This window comes from Maylandia zebra, linkage group LG22 (genome assembly GCF_041146795.1).
Source record: "Maylandia zebra isolate NMK-2024a linkage group LG22, Mzebra_GT3a, whole genome shotgun sequence".
NCBI classification, from domain to species: Eukaryota; Metazoa; Chordata; class Actinopteri; order Cichliformes; family Cichlidae; genus Maylandia; species Maylandia zebra.
In genome coordinates, this window is record NC_135187.1 from 5,429,013 (window position 1) to 5,447,533 (window position 18,521).

The window sequence follows — 18,521 nt, forward strand, 5'->3', positions numbered from 1 at the left end:
TCTTTACCAACTTTGAGGAATCACCAGTCGAGACACTTTTTTAAAGATTATTATTTATTAAAGCATTGAATAATTAAAAAGTATCATGGATCTCTTCTGTTCAGAAAACCACAGATACAGCTAACTTCCCAGAAGTGAGTACTCAAGCTTAGAGGTACAGCTGCTACTCTGTTACACGTGTACTAGATGTTTTTCTCTATTCTTTCATCCTTCACCCAATAACTTGTTGTTTTAGTGACCATGAGAGCAACCGTGGCTGAGATACCTGACGATGTTTATGTCTCACATGGTACCGATGACCCACCTTATCATAGTACTTAGTGTCCCTTTACTTTGAAACTTCTACACTGTCACCATTTCTAACAAAACACTGTGTAGACATCTAAATTCTTAAGCTCTTATTTGCTATAATACTTAACACATGAAAAAATCCGATTTGAGCTGACCTCGTTGTTCTCTTTCCCCCTCACCCCTTTAGTAAAAGCTATTTCCTTACAATTGACACATACTTAGCATAATTCACTCGATTTAGCATTATTTCAACAGGATTTCTTATTTTAAACAAAAATACATTGTTTTCCTCCATCATTCTATTCTTTACACTCACATACAGCGTTTAAGGTGACATCTGCACAGAAAGAGTGCAGATGTGACATTGTGCAGTACACACACAGAGAAAGTCTGGGTTGAAAGGTTATTAGAATTATTTCATTGTAGTGATAATTTTCTTGTTCGACTTTATTAATTCTTGATTATATTTTGATTACGTTTCTGATGTGATTAGAGCAGAAATAACTATCAGCAAAAACACTTACATATAACTCTACATATACCCCCAAAGGCTGGATTTCAGGCCCTTTGCTTAATTTCTGACTGCATCAGGGCTGAGGAATCTCATTCTTCTTTACATTATTTTACCGAATGTTATTTTAACACATTCAAAATAACCTACAAAATAAAAAAAGATTCTTAAAAAACGGTGTGAACAAACGTGTGTCTACTCGTTTTTTCTCAATCAACGACACCCCCACCAAGGAACACGTCTGTCCAGCATTATCCCCCACCACCTGATCATCAGGATAAATACACCATACAAATTATATATACATTATATCATTAATAGCTATAGCAGTGCTATAGGAAATATGATATGATAAAATATTAAAATGCATTTTACCTGAGTTATTACAAGTTAACTTGAATTTAAAACAATAACAAAGGAAAAAAAGATTTTGTGTAAAAAGTCATGTTTACATAAAACAAAACTGAAATAGAAAATCTTCTCAGTTCTTGTTTGTTCAGTGTTAACTGCAGGTGTCAACACTGTGTAGACTCCTCTGTCTGTCTGTGTGGTCTTTCGGAGAGTTCTATCGTGTTGTGAGGAGCTGTTACATCCAAAAGTCCAAATAATAATAACAATAAAGTTAACAATAAATAAAATTAGCACAATATTAATCAAATAATTTAAATCCAGGGTGAGAATACCAGATTAGAGGGGGATAGTGTACTTACAAGAGGAAGGGCATCTGCCTAAAATAAATTAAATAAATCAATAAAATTCATTTTGGACAGTTTTAAATGCCTAACAATCAAACCTTCTCTTACAAAAATCAGAAGTAACAATGTTTAACATGTAGACTATTATATTGCAGAGATAATGAAATTAAGCATTTATGTCTCTACTGACTGGTAAATAAACTTTAAATCTCTTACCTTCTTTCATTTTGTGAATGGCAATTACAGTGACAGCAACAATGATGACAACAAGAACAACCGCTGCAGCAATGATGAGGATTTCTGCTCAGTGACAACAAACAAGATAAAATGTACTGATAAATAAGATGGAATAAAACTGCATCCAATTATTGAAAATATTTTTTTTGACAATTTGTTTGATCATGAAGCCACACACTCAACCTGATGAAAGAAATCTAATTTAAATTGTTCCCTTTCGAGGTCACCACAGCGGATCATCTGCCTCCTTCTCAGCCTGTACCTAACATCCTCCTCTGCTATCGTCTCCAAACCAAACATTGTAGCAGGTCTCACTGCTGCACTGGCCTTTGCTTTGAAATCATTGACCCCAAGTGTTTTACTACATCTGCTCCTTGCATCACAGCTTCACACTCTGCACCGTCTTGAACCAACTTTCTCTAGAATTCCTTTTTTTTCTTCTAACTAATATCCAAATCTGTGGGCCGTACACACTGACAACATTGAGCATTACCTCTTTGAGTTCCAGCTTCAAACTCATGATCCTGTCTGATACTGTTCAGCTCCAGAACACTCTTCACATGCTCTTCTTTCTAGATTACTCAGTTTCTCTTCCCAAATGCACCATGATAGAACAGTTTGAATAAACCTGGCACCTGTTCATTTTACACAAAGTACCTACATTCTCTCTGTTATATCAGCCAGCTTTCTCCCATAATCTCTATATTTAAAATCCCACTCATGATGATGATGATGATCCCATGCATTCTTTAGTGTGAATACTTTTTTGATAACATATGTCACATGTTGGATTTAAATATGGTATGATATCTATGTCAACTCGACTGATGTAACCACAAATGCAGCAATATACAGTGCTTAACAGACACACCATAATTCATGTCACTGAATTTTTAACCCATTTACATGAGCTGTTTTTCACCAAACAAAATGCTCCTAAATGGGCCACAAATAAACAACCAAGGCTTTCATAGACTGCAGATGCTGAATTTGAAACATAGAAGTACTAAACTAATTTCAGCTTGATGGTTTTCTTGAGAATATTAATTTCAGTTTTGTTGAAGTGCTGGAAATTTTTTTTTTTTTTAGGATCTCCATCAGTAATTCCCATAGTAACAGCAACTCTTCTTGGGATCCGATAAAACATTTAAGCGTAACATTAAACATGATCCACAATAACAGCAAACAAAATAACTCAAATCTGTTTGTCTTACTTTGATCATGTCTAATTTTGTTTTTTCGCCAGTTGACGGTTTTATTCAGGTTGGTAATGATGCTGTCCTCAGCGTTAGAAAACTGAAACACACACTCATATCTTTTCCACTCCTCAGGTGTGACTGATGAAACATTCAGGCCAACACTCATCTGGAAGGTCCCATCATTGTTGGGCAGGATCTCTCCAGGATCCACACCTTCATGGATCTCCACTCCATCTTTCCTCCAGAACATCAAGGCCCTTTGAGGGTAGAAACCTGTAGCGTGGCAGCTGACTGGAGAGGAGGGAGTCTTCCAGAGGAGAAAAATAGAAGGAAGAACTGGAGAGAGGGAATGTGGGAAAGAGAAGGTGTGAGAATCGGTGAAAGAAGCAAAGCAGTATACATCAAAGAAGAAGTAAATGTAGTACACTTGTTTGATGAAAAATGTTAATCAAGAAAGACTGTAATAGTAATAAAAAAGTAATAATTTAAAATGGAACAAGCAATTTGAGCAAAAGTTTCACTTTTTGTCCCTCTGTTTTCTGTGCACAGGTACCTGCCTAACTGTGAGTGTGAGATCTGTACATATTGGATGCCTGGAAACCCTTCCTCCCTTGATCCCCTCAATTCCAATAATACTTTTTGTATTTAGTTTGGACCACTGTAAATAAACACACTAAAGTGAAATTTTCCAAGTCTGTGTCTGGGTCCATTAGCCTTGACACTGATGACTGAGGGACTATTTCATGTTATTTAGATTTTGTTTTATTTGTTTGCACACATATGTGTGTACATGCATACATGTAAATGAAGGTATGTGTGTATATTAAGGGTATACATGAACTCAAGGTAGTGACTGAAAGAGTGTTATAGTGGCTACAAATGGTGGAAAATTGTACCTAAGGGGGGAGGAGTTTAGTAAGTATGGGGTCAGAGTAGACCTGCTACTCCCTGGTTTAGACTGCTGCCCCCATAATCTGGACCAGAATAAGAGGCAGAAAATGAATCGGCGGATTTATTTTGATAATTTATTTTCCTTGTGTGTCATTTACTTCCCAGTTTTCACCACTAATTTTCATTTTGATCTGCATAAAACAACACGTTAACACACGTTGCCGTTTTTTTTTTTTTAAAGATCATTAATAGAAAGATAAAGGATGTAGTTTACACACTCATGTGATTCTACCTTTTCTCAGCAGGGTGCTGTTCCCATTTTTCAAATATTTCTTCAGCCAATCAGGACAAGTCTGAGTGAGGAAGATTGTTTCTGCTGAGTTTCCATTAGCATTCCAGTCCTGTTCGATAATGTCAGCTTCTGGTTTCAGTGCAATCCATTTCATTGTTTTAAGATCAAATTCAAGAAGGTTCTCTGCATTATAACCATACTGTATCACACCATTCACCTCTCCAGTGTTTTCATCCCATTCACAGCCTTCTATCATCTGTAAAGTGTTGACAGCTGAAAAGTGAATTAGAAATTAATTAAAATGAATAATATTAATACTGTGAGGCACTGCTATTCTATCTTTGTTGTGTTCTTCCTGTGATTTAACTGATCTGACAACATTATATTGGAAAACAGGCGCAATTCATGAGTAAAAGAAAAAGATGAAGGACAAGAGGAAAAAAAACAATTCAACCATCTAGGGTATCCGTAAGAACCAGAAAAATAATTACAGGCACTTTGAAGGCACTAATAATTAATGCAATTAATGTAAGGCAACTATTTAGAACAATGTGTACATGTATTCTTTTGTCTCCAAAAGTTGATTCTGTTCATCTGAACGTAGCATTTTCAGTGGGAGAAACGTTTCGTCACTCATCCAAGTGACTTCTTCAGTCTCAGCTGCAGGTTTCCCTTTTCTTATAAATGGTCCAGATGAACAGAATCAACTTTTGGAGATTTACTTACCTGGATGATTGTGAATGCAACAAGATATTCTTTTGTCATGCAGTTTGAAGCATGTTCACATTAGTAAAATTTCTGGTCACAATCAAGATGCACAAAATTACAATTTAAAATCTAGAGACTAACAACATGATGTGACATAAAGTATAAGAGAAAATACTACACCTTCACTTTGGCTGGCCAGCTGCTGCCACTTTGAAATCCACTTTCTGAAGACGTATGGCAGTATCGCAAAGCAAAGTTCATTGTACGAATCCAACTGAGCCTTGTCATTATATAATGTTTTTTGGACCCAGTCTTGTCTTGTTTCCAATATCTTTTTGCTGCTGTCACAGTAACCAAACTCAGTGCGTTTAACCTCTGCAACTGCCATAAACTCTGGGATGTTTCGGACTTCAGAGGATTCAGTAATAAAATACACCAGTGAGTGTTTCACTGTGGGAAACAAACATTGATAACGTGATACATTAAATAAGAAAAACAATATAGACATTATTAGAAATATGAGTCATTCATTGTGATTCAGCTTGAACTTTTTTAAATGTAAGCTGCATGCGTTATATGCTGCAGAACGCTGGTTATAAACATTGTTAGATAGAATTTTTTGAGATCCTAATAAATATTTAAGATCAAAAGATGAAATGCAATTTCACCAGCTGTTCATAATCCTGGACCTATTCACATTTTTTCCCCCTAACTGTGGGTGTTTTATCTGATCCACATGGTGGCAGTGTAATTAATAATTTCAGGAAAAAAAATCCTGACAGACAGAAACACACGCATAAATAAATAAATAAATAAATAAATAAATAAATAAATAAATAATTCAACTTTGTCACAATCAGTGGGGCTGACTGTGTGTAGAGTCAAAGGTGGACCCAAATGCAGATGAAACAAAACGTGACTTGAATAACTAAACACGAGCCGTTTATTGAGGCTGGCAAATGAACTGCACACAAAAGGCAAAAGGCAAGGCTAACAATAAACTAAACTGGGTGAGCTAAATTAAATAAAAAGTGACAACAGGAACATGGACCTGACATAAGAAAACTTGACATGAACTCTTGGCCTAGAAACCAAGCAGACGATCTGACAATGACACACTGAAAACAGAGGACTACACAGGAGGTGATTAGGGGACGTGGGAACACATGGGGGAACAGCTGACTGACATGAGGGTAATGACAGGACAGGGGAAGTGAAACTAAATACAATGAGCAAAGAACACACGACTCCTTCAAAATAAAACAGGAAACATGAGACGCAGACATGACAAAACAAACTTGATAACATAAGACACGCAGCATAAAACACAAAGGGTGAGGGGAAACTTAAATACAGGGGAAGAAAACACAAGGAGTCTAATAACCAAATGAACTTCGCTAATCTAATGAACTTAAACATAAACAGCATCCAAATACTGTAAACTAAACCTAAAACGCTGGGTCAACATACCCAGGAACATGACAAACGTAGAATAAATATTCTATTAAAAATAAAGTTCTACTAAAAATAGTTCCTTAGTTCCAATAGTTCCAAATTTATATACTCATAATGAGTTTTTTTAGAGGCAATGAGTTTGCATATTTCTTTTTCTTTATTTCTTTTTCTTTATTTCTATTCTTTTAATATCAATTTTATAAAAATTAATAATGTAACAGCATGATAATATTTTTTCATCCTCCTGTTAGCATGAATTACATATTTGTGTGCATATTTGTACTTTGGTGTTCTGTGGCAGCTGCAGAGATTAGGAATTATCATAGCCAAGAGTTACTTTGTATTTTTTCTTGCTTTTCCCTTTAATGCTGATGGACATGATAACCAGATGCCAGGGCTGTTTAGGGGAAATTCCAGGTTCATCTTTGCTTCCTTTTTCCTAACTTAAAGAGCCACCCCTGGTGACCATCGCCCGATTCTCCTGTCTCATTAAAACCAGGACCATCACAGGTGACCCCCTTGCACCCTGCCCACCACCTGTCCCACACCCCCAGACTCACAAACAGCTTCTTCCTCTGGGCTATTCAGACTATTACCGAACACAACCTTTACTACTTAAGTAAGCTTTACTTAGTTTTTTAGAAGCAACAGGTTTGCATATTTCTTTTTAGTTCTGAGAACTACTTAGCTTTTACAGTGCACTTTACATCATTTAAAAAACTTTGTTGCTATATTCTTTAACATTTTCACTAAAGCTTCTGCTAAACACTTTTGAGACAGAGTCTTTGGATTTGCTAAACTGCAAATGATGAAGAATCATCTGTTTAACAGAAATATGTATCAGGAAACTATTTCACGTGTATTAAAAGCATTCTGCCTAAATCTTGTGGGAGTGTAGGAGTCTAGCAGTGTAAATAAACCATGTTTAAAATATATGTTTTTTATACTACATACCAACCCTTTTCTACTACATCACTAATGGACAGTGCAGAAGAGTTGTAGTGCAAATCAAATTCAATTGTTAATCACTGGCTGATAAAACATGCATTTGTGTTATCCAATTTTTTAATCCTAATTATTTCAGAAAATCAGAGCTAAAATGTTTTGGCTCTCCCAATAAAATAAAGCAAAAGTAAAACCACTGCTCGAGGTCAGATTATATTTCTGTTAGAGCTTGAATGTTTGAATGCATTTCTTAGTTGCACTAAGAAAAGACGCCATGGCAGAAAAGACGCAATAAAAATAAGGTATCTTTTCTTTATCTTTAATGTTAACTATTGTTGTTCTAACATTTGAAAAAATCTTCAGGGCTGGCAGTACTTAGTTTAAACGCTTATCTATTGTTGCATCTGTTCCTGCTTTCACCCACTGAAGCATGAAGTGCTTCACTTGCCTGCTTGCCAATACCTGCCTATGTCCAATACAATGTGCCAAATTCTTTGACTGTAACACAAAGAACCTGACACACAAACTCGAATGTAACAAGTTCAGAGTGAGTCCCAGCATGTATGTATTGTAGCTGGGATGTTTGCTACATCAGTAGATATTGTGATTTAAACCTTCAAGGAGTGCAGAATAAATATCATTTATACAACTGTTTGACTAGCTCTGATGTCGGAGTGCAAGTGAGTTTTTTTGTTTGTTTTTTTTTAAGTTGTGCTAAATCCCTATATACATGTCAAAGTTAGCATACTTTACTAAAAAATAATTTGCTCCAGTAAAAGGATTTTGGTTCATGATCTTACCTGCAGAAGCAATGTGACAGCTAAGGAGCAGCAGCATTAGCTTCATCGTCATATTTAGAAAGATGGAGTTGAAGTGAAGACCTGAGAGAAGAGTTGTGTGGTTTTACAGGTTTGTTAAGGTTTGTTTCCCGGTGCAAGTTTAGTTCACACTATCAGTATATGAGGTGTGCTTAACCTCAGCTGACACTCAGCATACTTGAACAAGGGTTTAATTGATATTATTATTATTATTATTATTATTATTATTATTATTATTATTATTATTATTATTATTATTATTATTATTATTATTGAAAAGGCATTTCTTTTGTGTCCCAAAAAACAATATAAGCATTTATCTATATGTTACCTGTTCCTGCCCGTTTCCTGGAAAATAAAGATGCATCTTCTGATGCATGCATCCATCAGAAAATGATCCAAGATTTTCTCCTAATAATATTAATACATCTATCAAGTTCCTTACAGCTTATGCCATTTAAGACTGCCATTGTTTCATGGGGATAACATAAGTAACATATTTTTTATATACATCTTTCTAGACAAAAGATCACAAAGTGCTTCAAAAAGAGATAACAAGATATAAAACAAAAAAAGACAAAAAGTTAACGAAATGTAATTCTAAAAAGATGTGTTTTTAGTTGTTTCTTGAAAGAGACTACTGAGCCCACAGATCTTAACCTCAGTGGGAGAGAGTTCCACAGTCTGGGGGCCACAGTGGAAAAAGATCTGTGTCCCTTAGTTCCCAGCCTTGTATGCTGTATGACAAGTAGGCCCTGATCACATGACCTCGAGGACCTGCTAGGGACATAGTGCTGTAGAAGTTCAGTGGCGTAAGCTGGTGCGTGTCCATGAAGAGCTCTAAAAGTCAGAATCAGATCCCTATATACATGTCAAAGTTAGCATACTTTACTAAAAAATAATTTGCTCCAGTAAAATGATTGTGGATCATGATCTTACCTGCAGAAGCAATGTGACAGCAAAGTTGGGCTAAATCCATTGTTAAGGTTTGTTTCCTGGTGCAAGTCTAGTTTACATTCCCGGTATATGAGGTGTGTTTAACTTCAGCATATTAGAGCAATTATTATTAATTATTAATCATTACATTTTTTTAAATTAAAAAGGCATTTCTGTTATGTTGTTACGGTCGCTGACCTTTAGTGGCTCTCCCTCTGTGAGAGAGTTTTTTTCTCCTTTCCTGTGTTACAGGTCTGCCTCATGAGCCACAGCTGAGGTGTGTTGCAGCTTGTCAGCCACGGCATATAGTCTGCCATCCTAAACTGCCACGCCCCTGCCACTTCCCCCATTTTGCCAGAGCTGTGAGCTACAGTGCTTTGGGCAGCAAACTTTAGTGTGTGTGAATTTAAACTCTGTGTAACTTTGGCTTTCTTTCTTTTATTGTGAGCAAAGGTGTGCCTTTACAGTGGTAATTAGTTCATCACAGTGGAAGCAGGTAGGGGTTCTCCTGTTTTTGGCTCGACAGGGAGCTCAGCCACTGTGTTTTGTTTTCGGCTAGAGAGTTCTTGGTTTGATTTTTAGTTAAAGGGGGTGTTTTGTTTGTTGTTTTGGCCGGAAGACTCTGAAGATAAGCGCTTCCCTGTGTTCATTTTTACTTCAGTAGTTTTCTGCAATAAATCATGTTTAATGACATGATTTATGTCCCCCCCCTCACTTCAGTCAGCACTTCGTTTTTAAGTGGGGCATATTTTTTAAGTCTAAAAACTACAATATAAGCATTGATCTACTTAAATGGTTAGGTATCTTGGGACAGGGGAGCGGGACATCAACAAACAGACTGTAGCGATGTGGACAGTGTACCAGTCAGTTGTGATGAAGAGAGAGCTGAGCATAAAAGCAAAGCTCTCAATTTACCAGTTGATCTATGTCCCTACCCTCACCTACCCTCATGAAAGAATGAGACCCCGAAAACAATTGGCGAAGGGTGGCTGTCCTCACCCTTAGAGATAGGGTGATGTGTTCGGCCATCGGGAAGGGGCTCAGAGTAGAGCTGCTACTCATCCACATCCAAAGGAGCCAGACTATTGTCTTATAGTCTCATACTGTTGCTTCAGATTTTCAGTGTCTGCAACCACATTAGGCAGTTTAGATTAAAAAAAATAAGCTAGAAAACCAATGTCATTTCCTGTGCTGAGAATGATCACTTCAATTATATGATTAGATTTGCCTCGGTAAATTTGACAATGGTCACCATATCACACATGACCTCAGAATTTTTTTTTTTCATGTAAAACTCTTACACCATTAAAGAAACCCTATAATCCATCGATCCTTGGGTGAGAACACTTCAAAGGAAAAGGAAGAGCTAGCACAATGCACAAACTGCAGGTCAGATCCTGAAATGGACTGGAGGCCAGTGTAGGTTTAACACTCTTTCTTGCCCAACAAAAGGCAAGTTGCTGCATTTTGAACAGCAACAGCAACCCGACCAATCAAGTCCACACAGTTGAGCTTAACAGTTGGGCAGAACTCTTTTGGCTCTCAGCGAAGGCGGTCACACTTTTCTCCTCTCCTGCCCTTATCTTCCCTGCTTAGCTTCTTATGTCCTTGTCTTGTGTTTTTACTTACTTTTCCCTGGAACACTCTCTCACAGTCTGTTCTCTAAAACCTAAAAGAGGAATTATGGATTTGATCACCTGAATGCAATTGAAAGCCCTTCTCAACGAGACGTCTGGGCTCGGGTGAGCCTGACTGCTGAAGATATCTACCTATTCGGAACCATGATAACAGGGTTCTTGCTGATCGGAGCTGGCTTGGCCCTGGCTTATTGAAGAATTAATGAAGCATGGGCAAATGTTCCCATAACTCACATTGCAACACCTGGTCTGTTCTATTTACTTTTTTTTATTTATACATTTGATAAGCATTCCAATATCTTAATGAATACAGAATATAGATCTAGCACAAAGCAAGAAAGCGCGAGATAAAGCTAATCAAAAAGGTATTGGCTGAAGCAAATGTGTGTTATGCCAACCCTTTTAACAAAAGATAATTTAGGAAGCAGCTCATTTACAGGCCTTGAAGCAAAAGAGTAAAACAAAACAAACAAACATAAAAACAAAACAAAAAAAGTCCATCTTAGATGAGTAAGTACTTTAAATTAAATTTCATGAAGATAATCCACGCAAAACAACCAAGAGTTTTAGTCTTATTATTATTATTATTGCTCTTCTAATTCTTGATTTATACATTTTTCTAATCTCTGGTTTTAAACATGTTTTAACCACCAGCAAGTTAGGTAAACCCAGATGAGCAGGAAAGGCAAGATGGATCCACTGAAGCCCCAGTGATCGTTGAGTTGGGAAAAAAAATCCACCTGAATAGCAGAAAGAATTAAACCAACAGCCACATCTCAGGTAAGATTTAGCTCTCAGCAGAAGACCTACACATCTCCCCCTTCATCTGAAAGATTAGATGACAGCAGGCAAGTGAACAAGTGTGCTGGTTTAAACACCAGTAAAGGGGTTGAGGTTTGATCACCCACATTATGCTTTATCCAAGTTTTGTGGGACGACTTGATATCAAAGAGTGCTTGGTCGTCATATACCACAAGAGCAGACACACATTGGCAACAAACACAGAATAAAACAATAGCAACTGCTAAGTAAGTTTCAGTAATTACAACAATGAGAAACTACTTCTTAAGTATGTATGGTGTGCCATACTTGAGGGTGCAAGAACACATAATGCTTACAGTAATCAGTATTGAGAGAGGGTTTACTCTTTTGTGCTAATATTTTGGGTTGAAAGAGGAGTGCTCATAGCTCACACAATCACTTAATCCCAGTTTTAACCCAGGCTAAACTGTACATTGATTAATACATTGATTAAAAGGCAAAGTGACAGGATTTGCTCTAAAAGCTAGAGTGCATAGTTATTGTCTTCAAAACACTAAACTGTAGTGTTACAACCACTGCAGTTTAGTGTTTTGTCCAATTTGATGATGATGTTCTCATTTGCACCGGAAAAGTGAAACACACAGACATATTCGAACTGAGCTTTTTCAGCTTCCCATCGCAGTTTGGTGGTGACAGCCTGTGGTGATGTGGCGATCCACGTCACTGTTTGCAGGTCAAATGATAGAAGACTTTCTACATCATGCCCATACTGATTGAAGCCATTTATCTCTCCAGTCTCAACACCCCATTCACAGCTATTCATTCTTTGCAAAATATGAACACCTGAAAAAGAGAGACAGATGAGATCTCAGCACATCTTACAACTGATATCCACTCCAGGTGCCGAGGATCGTTCTTCATAAGGTTTTTAATCCACTCTGTTTTGAGTTCTGGTCCCCTTCCATTGCTGTCACAGTTACCTCCATTATTGTTTTTTATTAATCTTTTATAAAATGTTACTAATCATTGTCACATTATTGAAGTAAATATGTGGCTTAATTTAGATTAAAAAGCAGAAAAAAAATTACTTAGTTTAAACATTTGTAATTCTGTTAGAGCTCTGAAAAAAAATCTACTTCTCGCAACTTACATATATGTTATCGTTAATTGATGCATTCATCACTCGGTAACTTACAGAATCTTCTTGATAGCCAAACTACTTTGAGCTAACAGGAAGGCAACAATAACTCAAACAATCACCCATTACAACCAAGCAGAAGAACATCTTTGAATGAACAACACACTGATCTGAGAAATATAGGGCCAGTCTCATCAAGTGCTGACACAGATACACAGATATATAAATTACATAGGCAAATCTATGTACTGAATGCATAATGTACTGAATATATGATATATATTGATAATAGCCACTGGGGGAGGGGAGCAGCTCTGCTTGCCTTTCTGTAAAGCCCCCACAGGTCACTGCAAAAACCCACGGTATGCTCCGCTTTCTCTCTCCCATCACATTCAGTGTTTTGAGCCTCCCCTGTGTTTGTGCAGCATGGCTGAGTCACGTGATGACACAACAACAAAACACAGCAAAGCAGTTATGGTTAAGCTGCTTTCACAGACATATCAGACACATCTTTGATGAAACTGAAACAGTCTTCTGAACGTAGAAGAGAAAATTGACTGAGAATTGATTTAACCACGCTATTACTGACCAATGCCAATGTTGGTATTAATACTATTGATTTAATAATTGGAGGTTATCATTGTGCAGCCAGCACATATCAATACTTACCTAAATTTATTTATTTATTAAGAAAAAATATGTATATGTAAATGAGCTGCTTGCTAAATTATCTTTTGTTAAAAGGGTTGGCATAATAAGCACGTGCTTCACCCAATACCTTTTTGATTAGTCTCTTGCTTTCTTGCTTCGTGGTCATTTTTTTCTTCTGTATTCACTGAGACATTTGAATGATAATAAAACCCTCCACTTCTACAGCTTCTCTCAGCAGAGGAATAGCAGAAAGAAAGAAAAAAATGGACTGAAAGATTCATAACCAAATTCAAGGCCTATACTCTCTGGCCAGTTTAATAGGTACACCTGTTCAACTGCTTATTAACACAAATATGTAATCAGCCAATCAGATGGCAGAAAATGCAATTTAGTGTATTTAGGGATCTAGACTTCTTGGAAATATAAACATAGCATATAACAAAAATAAAAACATAATAAAAAAAAAAGAAATCAAATGTTATGGTGTACACGTCACAATCGCGCCCTCTCTCTCTGACCCAAAAATAGTCATTGTGTATAACTTTAATTTAACCAGGAGTGGGCAGTGTTGCTTTCCTTTTGCGTGATTTACACGTGTTTTTGTTGTTGTACAATATCAACCACCTGGGATCCCAAATTCTTAAATCCACTGCAAATGTAATAACCTTCCAAATAAAGCTGAGCTCTGTGTATTGCTGAATTCTAAATTTCAGTGCTAGACTAAAAATAAATCAAATAAATGTATTGTTTTGCTGATACAAAATATCATTTTAACTCTTTTAAATTCCACTGACTGCAATCTGTCTGAGTGTATAACTGAAATCTAACAAAATTGTAAAAATCTATTTGAGTTAATCTGAAATCATACAGATTAACTGTATGATTTCAGATTAACTCAAAAAATGTAAAAATTAAACATAATTTATGGACACCGTTTGATTTCTTTGCATGTAGCTATATTAACATTTATACATTTAATAAATCATGAAATTAATACGCGCACGTTCTCGTAACAATGCAACTAACTGTTTGCTCTTCATTCAGTGAAGTGAGCATCACACGCTGCTCATATAAAACATATTCTGACAAACAGCCGCACAGCTGAGGAGCCTTTTTTTTTTTTAAAGAAACTTGAGGGATAACTTCCCAAAGTCTGACCTGCATCGGACCATCCGCTCAGTGTCCGTGGTTACCATGGTTACTGCAGAAGCTGCTATGAATTAAACAGTTGTCCCTGAGATAACTTACCGGAGACATGAATGTTTGTTTTTCCTTTACAAAAGAATTGGATGACTTGGATAACTTATAAGAGTATCAGACTCCACGTGCCATGTCCTCGGAAATCTGGACTCGTGTGGATTTTTCAAGGACAAACTGGTAAGAGTCGCACACCACTATACTGAAATAAAGAAGCTATTACTGAAATACACGTGCTATATTATAAACTATGATATAAAACTTAAGGTTTAGTTATAAAGGACACCTTCCTACCTTTAGTCTTATTCATGAGCAGTATCAGTTGTCTTCTAACATCCAAGAGTCTGCACGATGTTACATAGGTCCTAACTAGAGATGGACGGTCCGATACTGACCTCAATTACTAGATCGGATATCGGAGAGAAATAAAAAATGTAATCCGATCCATTAAATATCAAAAAAGCACCTCACAAAACTTGCGACCTGGCGTAACTCGGCTCATAACCGTAGCACGTCGGAGCAGTATGCATCAAGTGATAGAGCGGCTGTGGCGTGCGAGACCTGTCACGGTCTGGTTGAGCATTTGGAGCCTCGCCACCAAACCGGCATTTCATCTCCAAGAAAGTGATCCCAGAGAGAAGTAAAGCAAGTGTGTAAGTTCATCTCTGAATGTTTGTAAAGCATTCCAGCGTTAAGCTTAACAAACGATATATGGAGCGACTGCCTCTTCTCTCCCCCTCCCTCTCCTGCTGCTACTTAAATCATGAAACTGATTAATGATCAGCTGATCGGCTTTTCTGTCGGGAGTCCATCTCTCTTGTTTGTTTGTGCCAGAAAGAGGAAACAAGCGGCTGAACAACAGCAGCATGTTTAAGCTTGATAATTTGTTGTTAGAATTTATTTAATATTACTTTCTACACCAGGATCTTTTTCTACGTAGCTGACGGCTGGTAACTGTGCAGGGGCGGATCTAGCAAAGTTTAACCAGGGGGCCGATAGGGCATGAACAGGGAAAAGGGGGGCACAAAGATATACTTTTCTTTCTTATTCTCTTTTAAAATGTCTGGCTTTTTCCTTTGGGACGGTACCATCTGTGCATTCTGCAATTCTGTTGAAGAAAGATGTTGAATCTATTCAAATATTGTAGAAAAATAATTGATTTCTGTGCATTTTTTTTCACACTGCATCAAATTAAAGTTGATTACGTTGATTAAGCATCATGAGGTGGGGGGTGGTTCCCTTTTTTTATTTATTTTTTGCTGGGAGTTTGTAACCCTATTAGTTAGGTTGCTTACTCTTTTAAATACCAGAATAGGGAGGATGGAGTAGGTTTAAGTTTATTAGATTCATCAGTTTTGCTGAACTATGGAATATTTTGGGTGCAGTGTATTTTTTGCTTACAGGTATAACAGAATAGCATTAGTGTTTTTTGTAAACTTGAGTTTGGACCCATACAAAATGCAGCAAGATATTTAAAAAACAGTTTTATTGATTATAAAACACACTATATTGGATTCATATCGGTATCTGCCGATATTCAAATTTATAATATCTGTATCGGACATAAAAAAGTGGTATCGTGCCATCTCTAGTCCTAACATGAGGATCCCAGAACCAAAAAACAACCCAAAGGGTTAAAAAGATTTCCACATTGATGCAGATGATGTATATGATTGTGGGACTTGTATAAAAAAAATGTATATGCCATATTTGTCTGTGGAGGTTCTCAGTCATCCAGGTCATCGTAGTCAAAGGAGCTTGCAAAGAAAAGCGTCTGGACTTCTTTAAGCTGCTTGAAGACGTTTCACCTCTCATCCTAGAAGCTTCTTCAGTTCTAAGGTCAAATGGCGGAGAGTCCCAGATTTAAACCCAGTGGGAGTATCCCCCCAAAGAGGGACAAAAGGACCCCCTGATGATCCTCTAATCACGGTGTGAAAATGGGTGTGGGTCCCAATCAGCCAGGGTTTCAGGTGAGCTCATTGTGAAACCTGGCACCACCTTATCATGCAATTTCCTGAGGTCAGATGGCCCAGGAAGTGAGTGGGCGTTAAGGCGTCTGGGGAGGGAACTCAAAACTGGATTATAGATGGCAGACAGTTGGTGTCGTAAACCACCCTCTGTTCAAAGATGTTCACTCACAGTGAACGTAAATGGCTTCTTTCACTCCTCTTTCAAACCATCTGTCCTCTCTGTCCAAAATGTGAACATTGGCATCCCATTTCACCGAAACAATAACGTAACGCACAGTGTGATGTCAAAAAAGGCGCACACATTTGACGCTGCGCTTGTCTGGAGGAACGGAGTTTTCGAAAATCTCCACCCTGGCAGGAGGTTTTAAAAATCTCAGTTTTCAGTGACCAAAAACGCCGTTTACGTGTGGACGAAAGGTGCAAAAATATGGGTTTTCAAAAATACCCGGGTACATGTGGATGTGTGGACAAAGCCTAAGGCTACGTCCACACTAATGCGTTTTCGTTTGAAAACGCATCCTTTTCTCTCCGTTTTGGCCTCCCATCCACACTGAGATGGCGTTTTCACAGATGGAAAACACAGCGTTTTGAAAACACATACATTTCAAAAGGGTGCTTTCCGTGGCAGTGTGGACAGCGAAAATGGAGACTTTCTAAAACGATGACGCATGATGCAGTCATGTGATCAATTAAACTAAGGCTACGTTCACACTGCAGGCAAAGCGCATCAAATCCGATTTTTTTGACCCTATGCCACCCATATCCGATCATGGTATGACAGTGTGAACGGCACAAATCCGATATTTTCAAATTCGATTTGGGTCACTTTCGTATGTGGTACTGAATCCGATACATATCTGATGTTTTAGAAAGCGACTGCTGTTTGAACGGTCATGTCGCATTAAATCCGTCTTTTATGTCACTGACACAAGACAGACGCCAATTATCAGCGCCGGGGAAGCGCCCGAGAAGACATCGCGAACGCTTCCTGGCCATCCCGTGTAGATGTTAGTGAAACTGTTGGAAAGACAACGTGAACATTTTATTTGTACTGCATAATCTGCAGATTCTGACAGAAATCTGCAGCTATCCTTTGAAGCACCGCTCCTCTCTAAAACAGCAATAAGGATCATTATTAGGTTATCTACATTATTATGTAAATAACAAAATAACTTAAAGCAAAATTTGGGAAACGTAAAGTCTGAAGTCTTTCTATTAAGGGCCATCAGTCAAACAATATTGTTTGCTTTGGGTCTAAACAGAGCGCGTTGTGTATGACATCTTCTTTTGCGCATGCGGGCCGCATCGAGCGTTCACACTAGAGCACGTTTGCTGTCGCATTTTATTTGTAGTGTGAACAAGCAGACAAAAAAAATTGGATTTGTTCAAAAAAATCGGAATTGAGCATTAAGACCTGCGGTGTGAACGTAGCCTAAGATAGCGGAGGGCATTATACAGCAGTGGTTTTGTTTGCTCTCAATTTTGACAGCCTATTAAAGATTAATATCAGTCTGTACATGCTCCAGATAGCTTTTCTTCAAATTCTTTAACTTTCACTCGCTTTTGCAACGTTGTACTTTTGTGTTACTTGCAGCAACAACTGTACCTCATTGTTATTCCATTTAAAAAACTTGGTGCTTTTCCTCAACATTTTGCTGCGACGTTTCAAAGAGCCGGAAAGTAAATAAGCGGCAGACAGAAATGAGGCAGGTCAAATCATCTTGGGTTTCACATATGAGCAGTACTGGAACGTAAGCGTTTTCGGCTGTTTCAATGTGGACGCACAACTCTGTGAAAATGACTGAAAACGCTACTGTGGACGCGGAGCGTTTTCATACACGAAAACGCCTTTCAAATCTATCCGGGCTACTATTAAAAACCAAAACAAACAAACAAACAAATAAAAAAAAACATTAAAAGTCACAAAAACCTACAAGGGCACTTAACACCACACACAGTCAAACAAAATACACAAAAAAGTATTAAACAGAAAAAAAAGTATACAATCCTAGTAATTTGCACCCCCACAGGTGAACTGCTGCCTGAGCCAAATGTAGTTGTTGTGATATTTGATCCCAGCGCACTCCAAAAAGGAATGTAGAATAGTTCTGTGGCGACTGAAACAAGTCAAACATTGCTGTAAACAACCATCAAAACGCACGGGAAGGGATCACGAAAGCCCGACTAC

The 18,521-nt window shown here is 37.6% G+C and overlaps 1 protein-coding gene and 1 long non-coding RNA gene across 3 annotated transcripts in view; one reads left to right on the forward strand and one right to left on the reverse strand.

The window, feature by feature from the left end:
- Positions 1–93: 93 nt before the first annotated feature.
- On the reverse strand, positions 94–8,102 carry LOC101464610 (major histocompatibility complex class I-related protein 1-like). Its single transcript, XM_014407258.2, has 7 exons — positions 8,025–8,102; positions 5,005–5,274; positions 4,117–4,389; positions 2,949–3,269; positions 1,714–1,797; positions 1,513–1,530; positions 94–1,385 (listed from the first exon to the last, which is right to left on the reverse strand). Exons 1-7 carry the CDS (start codon positions 8,074–8,076, stop codon positions 1,318–1,320), a joined length of 1,086 nt encoding a protein of 361 aa, XP_014262744.1. The 5' UTR covers positions 8,077–8,102; the 3' UTR covers positions 94–1,317.
- A 6,292-nt stretch (positions 8,103–14,394) lies between these two features.
- LOC143414652 (uncharacterized) overlaps positions 14,395–18,521 on the forward strand; it is a 43,619-nt gene continuing 39,492 nt past the window's right edge. For both annotated transcript variants that reach the window (XR_013095309.1, XR_013095308.1), the window contains exon 1: positions 14,395–14,543. This is a non-coding gene — a long non-coding RNA (uncharacterized LOC143414652). The remainder of the gene's footprint in view (positions 14,544–18,521) is intronic.